This window comes from Benincasa hispida, chromosome 10 (assembly GCF_009727055.1).
Source record: "Benincasa hispida cultivar B227 chromosome 10, ASM972705v1, whole genome shotgun sequence".
NCBI lineage: Eukaryota > Viridiplantae > Streptophyta > Magnoliopsida > Cucurbitales > Cucurbitaceae > Benincasa > Benincasa hispida.
The window spans coordinates 31,743,778-31,749,631 of NC_052358.1; the positions used below are offsets into that span (position 1 = coordinate 31,743,778).

General features: G+C 35.7%; 1 protein-coding gene across 1 annotated transcript; it reads left to right on the forward strand.

Moving 5' to 3' along the window:
• Window positions 1-945: 945 nt before the first annotated feature.
• On the forward strand, window positions 946-5,265 carry LOC120088084 (heterogeneous nuclear ribonucleoprotein 1). The gene is made up of 5 exons (XM_039045134.1): window positions 946-1,411; window positions 1,523-1,645; window positions 1,995-2,226; window positions 2,458-3,652; window positions 4,972-5,265. Exons 3-5 carry the CDS (start codon window positions 2,005-2,007, stop codon window positions 4,983-4,985), a joined length of 1,431 nt encoding a protein of 476 aa, XP_038901062.1. The 5' UTR covers window positions 946-1,411; window positions 1,523-1,645; window positions 1,995-2,004; the 3' UTR covers window positions 4,986-5,265.
• The last annotated feature ends 589 nt before the right edge of the window (window positions 5,266-5,854 follow it).

Below are 5,854 nucleotides of genomic sequence, written 5' to 3' on the forward strand. Positions count from 1 at the left end.
TCTAAACTATGAAACAATTTTTTGGCACATTTTGTATGAAAAATTGGACAACTTCTATATTTAAACCCATCTATGTAAGTCCAACTTATTGTATTTGATTGTCAAAATTACATCACTCAAGTTTGTAAAAGGTTCTTGGTTTTTTCGAGAAATTGACCTTGCAGCCAAAGTATTGGAATATAATAAAAAGAAAAAAAGAAAATGGATAGTCATAAGAGCTAGCCTAAAGAATGTGTCGAATGTTCACCAAAGAAATGATATCTTCATATCATATGTTTTGATTAGAGATCCTGTTATACTTTTATATCTTTGTCAAATTGTAGGCATGAAAGTTGAACTCTAAGCCTTATTGTACCATACTCCATGAAAAAGAGAGACTAATGAGTTAAATAGGAGTAATAGAGGATAGAACACATATAGATGTTTGGAGGATGTGGTAAAGACCTAGGTTCAAACAACTAGTGGCTAGCCTAGGCTGAAATATAGTTTACGAATTTGGTATAGGCTCAGTTTACCTAAGGAAATTACAAATTGTTTGTTTTAAGTATATAAATTAGTTTGTATACCTTTAAAAGGTTAATTAGTGTTTGATTAGAGAGGAATTCCACCAAAAAATGTGAAAGTTGAAAAACCTTTCAAAAGTCCACATATATTGATTCGTCAAAAGTCTATATGTTGATTAATGGGCATGACATACAATGGAGGGACTATAATCAAGTAAACCATAAAAATGTTAGAACTAACAAAAAAAAAAAAAAAATACCATGAAAATAAAAGTTGAAAACATTAATGGTTAATGGGCTGGTCAGACTTATTTTCATGCATCCATTGAGATGCATGACATTATGCTCCCCATGTTTAAGTTTTTTATTTTTTATTTTTTATTTTTTAGTTTTTGATGGTGTATAAAAGGTATTAATTTAGAAGAGAAAACCTTCCCATTTAGCAGATCAACCAGAGAAATAGAAGAGAGAGAACTATTTTGAAAAAACAAAAAAAAAGAATCAATTTTATTTTGTTTATTATTATTTTTTTCTCCTCTTGTAAGTTTCTAGTATAGATCAAAATTAAAAGAGAAGGGAAAAAAATTATAAAAAGAAAGTGAGAGAAAATCTTCATCTTCCAGTTTCAAAGTTCTTATACATTTCTCACGCTAAGACACCTTCAAGCTTCTGTTTTTTGACGTTCTCTTTGTAGTGTACAGTTTGTTTAAACATAAATAGAATTTCCCGATCTGCTTTGTAACTGAATTTGCTTTGCATAATCAATTTGAAAACAATTCAGAGGCTTAAAGGAAAGGTTGGAGGGGACATATTTACAGAGAGAAGGATGAAGATGCCTGTCCTTATCATCGTGCATCCTCTCAGATCTTAGCTTTGCAAGATTTGGCTTTCTGGGTCTTCGCTAATCGGTCGGTTTTATGGGAATCTGGACTTTATTTGTCGATCTTTTGAGGAATTCAATTAAGTTTGGATCCCGTTAATCCTTCCTGTTGATTCAAATGCTTTCTGGGTTTTCTCAGGTTTGTTGAATTTTGGTCGAACAATTGATCGACGATGGATCCAGTGTTCCCAAATTGATTTTATTTTAATATCTCTTCTCTTGGGATATACATTTCCTGGATTGTCTCTTGATTCAAAATAAGGTACTGGTTTCTCTTATTGATTTGTTATTCACCCGCATTTGATTCAATTTCCTTCTTCTCTTTCAGCTTCAAGAGGTTACAGATTACAATTCTTCAACTTATGTTTATACACCGATCTTCTACTATAATGAATCCTCATAGCTGATTTTGTCCCCTTCCTTTTCCTTTCTACATCACTCTCCATAAAATTCGATCCTCACTACATTATATTAACTTCTGTAATGGATGTTGGGAGTTTAGAATTCTGTTGTTTTTTCTATCTGAATCGACTTGAAATGTATGGATGCTATCTGCATTTAATGCTTTTTGGACATCTGAATGATTTGGCTTCTGTTGCTGTGGTCTGTAGGGAAAGGAAAATGCAAACTGATAGTGGCAAGTTATTTGTTGGTGGAATATCTTGGGATACTGATGAAGAACGTCTTAAAGAGTATTTCAGTGCATTTGGTGATGTTGTAGAAGCTGTCATTATGAAGGATCGGACCACAGGTCGTGGTCGAGGCTTCGGCTTCATTGTTTTCGCTGATCCAAGTGTTGCCGATAGAGTTATAAGGGAGAAGCATAATATTGATGGAAGAATGGTGAGTTGTTAACCTTAAATGTGTATCTTAGGACCTGCAAAGATAGCTCATTATTCGAAATGTATTGTTGAGCCATTTATTTTCAGCCTTGGTGAAATTTCTACTTCTTTGAGGACTAAAAGTTCTTTTCCTAATTAGTTTTTCAGCTTGACTTCAATCACAATAGTCTGCATTTGCCATTTTAATGCTATTTGAACTCGACCTTCGTTGTTGTATTTTTTTCATCCCCAGGTTGAGGCTAAAAGGGCTGTTCCCAGGAATGATCAGAACATTGTAGGTAGAACCAGTGGTAGCATTAATGTTTCTCCTGGTCCTGGACGCACTAGAAAGATATTTGTTGGGGGCCTAGCATCTACTGTTACAGAGAGTGAATTCAAGAATTATTTTGATCAATTCGGTACAATTACAGACGTTGTGGTGATGTACGACCACAATACTCTTCGACCCAGAGGATTCGGATTTATTACATATGATTCTGAAGAAGCAGTAGAGAAAGTTCTTATCAAGACTTTCCATGAATTGAATGGAAAAATGGTTGAAGTCAAGCGTGCAGTTCCAAAAGAGTTGTCACCAGGCCCTAGCCGTAGTCCACTTGGTGGATACAATTACGGTCAGAGTAGGGTTAATAGCTTCCTTAATGGTTACACTCAGGGGTACAGTTCAAGTACAATTGGAGGCTATGGTGTAAGAATGGATGGTAGATTTAGTCCAGTTTCTAGTGGTCGAAGTGTATTCACTCCATTTGGTTCAGGTTATGGAATGGGTGTGAACTTTGAGATTGGCGTAAACCCAGGGTATGGGGGAAGTTCCAATTTTGCCAGTAATCTCAACTATGGACGGGGACTGAGCCCTTACTATACTGGTAACTCGGATAGATTTGGCAATATAGGGTACGATAGTGGCAATGGAGGAAACTCATCCTTCTTCAGCTCAGCAACTCAAAACTTGTGGGAAAGTGGAGGGCTCAACAATGGAACAAACTCTGCCAATTCCAATGCTCATTTGGGATCAGCAAGTGGTGGCAGCATTGGGGGAACTGCATTTGCCAATTCTGGAGTTAACTGGGGTAGTTCCGGAATCTCGTCTCAAGGTGGAGGAAACAATGTTTTTAGTAACTCTGGGAATCTTAATTATGGAGGTGTTGATAGTAGTTATAGTCTAGGAGCTGGAGGATATGGGAGGAACAGTGGTACTGTTTTGCCTCCAACATCATCATTTCCTTCCTCAACTGTTGGTTTTGATGGGAACTTTGCTGATTTCTATAGTGCCAGTTATGGCGATCCCACGTGGCGTTCTTCCAATTTTGAAAGAGATGGATCTGGACCCTTCGGTTATGGCCTTGGCAGTGCTGCTTCCGATGTCTCATCCAGAAGCTCTCCTGGTTTTATTGGTGGTCATAGTGTTAATAGGAGGCAGTCAAACAGAGGTTAGAGCCACTGTTTCAAAATTTATACAATGCCTCATTCATTGTTTCAGTAGTATCTCCTGATTTCTCTTATGAGGAATTTTGTTATTGAAATGCTCAGATTATGAACAATCAATTGTTGAATTATATTTTTATTGAACTTGCAGAAAGCTGTCATAGCATCTATGCCAATTCTGCACTTGATGATCTAGATATTAGCAGTTACAGATAGCACATTTTGATACTAAACCAGAATGATTTGAGTTACTAACCAAGCAAACTTATATTGTTTAGTTGGCTGCCCTGTGTATACATTCTCTTTTACACTCAGTGTGGGAAAGATATATGTTCAGTATGTCGGTATTAGCTGAAAAGTGACATGGTTATATTGTTAGAATGTTAAGAGATAGCTCCCAATGAACCTTATTTTGGTCCATGGATCTTGTTTTCAATAACATGTTGTCTAAGGAATTAAAACACCATGTTGGTTTGTATTATTGCAATGCCTGGATGAAGGAGCAATCTTCTTAGCTGTTTTCTTGGGATTACTAGAAAAAGAAGGAAACAAGAAAAACTTATATAGTCATACTGATTGAAGTTACTGAGTTATCTAAATGAAGGGCATTCAAATATCAAACTTGCATAAACTATTCAACTGATCATCCTTTTTTTCCATGGACAATTGATTTCTCTCATTGTCACTGCCTTGCATTTGGTGATTGAATTTTTATGGGTCCTGTATGTAACCTTTTTACATGGACACATATGCTTGCAAGGCTGCAATTGTGCAGCTCACTCATTTGAACTTGACAAGCTCGAGCATTTGGCTAATTCTAGGACATCGTAAATGTTTTGAACCTCATGGTTGTTGAATTCTCCTCTTTGATACACTAAATAGCATGGCTGTTCTTTCTATGCTCATTATCACTCAAAGAGACAGAAACTACCAGTGAAATTATGCATTTACAATGTCCAATATATATATCTTTTCATTTTATCATGTAATCATGTTCGGGCATTGATTAAATTTAGTACAGCCTTTTTAAATGCTTTCATTAATGAGAGTGTTACCCAAAATCACAAAATGCTATCAGATTATCTGTGATGTTGAATTGAGTTTATGATACTGAAGCTGTTAGCCAAGACACACTATAGTGTTGTGTATAATTCCGTGTCAAATCATCTCGTTATAGCGTTATTCTTTTTCCTCCTTTTATTTGTTGTAGTTTTCTGATGAAAAGGAAATGAGGTGCATAATAAAAATGGAGTGATAATATTATCTGGTATTAATTGTGAAAAGTAGACTGTTAGATACTCAGTCTCCTCATTTTTTGCTTCAGGAAACACTACCTAGGAATGATCGGATATGTCGACATAGTAGATGAAGATAATTGGTGAAGCATATGAAGTTGCGGACCAATCAATAGAATATTCAGTTCAATTACCCAACAAAAAGGAAAAAAAAGGGGAAAAAAGAAGAATTATCTAAAGCTAACTGAGTGCCAATGCTGAGAACCAAGCTTAGAGGTATTTAGCCACTTGGGATTTTGTGTTCAGGTTTGAGTTTTGATTAGAATTTTTTCTTTTGGTTTTGTTTTTTTTTTCTTCTTTTTATATTTGAGTGAGATGTAAAATCAGATTGCGGCAGTATAGCAAAATACGTATCATCATGCATCTTCAGTGAGGTGGGGATCCACAAAGTTATAGACTATGCCTTGTTTTTTTTAAGGTCACCCTTTTAATTTTTTAAGTTCATCATAATTGTAGCAGTAATGCCTGAGGCAAAGTTGTGAGCTTTGTTTAGGAATGCTGTTTGTCCCATCATTTTGGTTTGTTTTGAACAGATTTGTATCAGAGTTCCTCTTTTTGTTGAATTGTTTAGTGTGAAAAACATTCAAGGGATATCCATCTAGGCTCCCTATGAATAAATAACCACAAATTCTTCGTCTTCTCTCTTTTTGAGTTAGCTTTCATAACAACGTGAAAATTCTTGTTTGATGCTTTTAGTTTCTGCTTTGAATGTATAGAAGAACAGAAATATGCCTAAAAACTTTATATATATGTTGCACTGGTCAGTCCATGTATTTTTTATGGTGGCCAGGAACAATCTCAGATTCTTCTCATCTGAGTCCCCTTTTTTTGTGGGGCTACTTTTTTTTTTTTTGGGTCTTTTTCTATTCTTCCTCCCCCGCCCCGCCCCCTTCCCCCTGATCAATCAGTTAA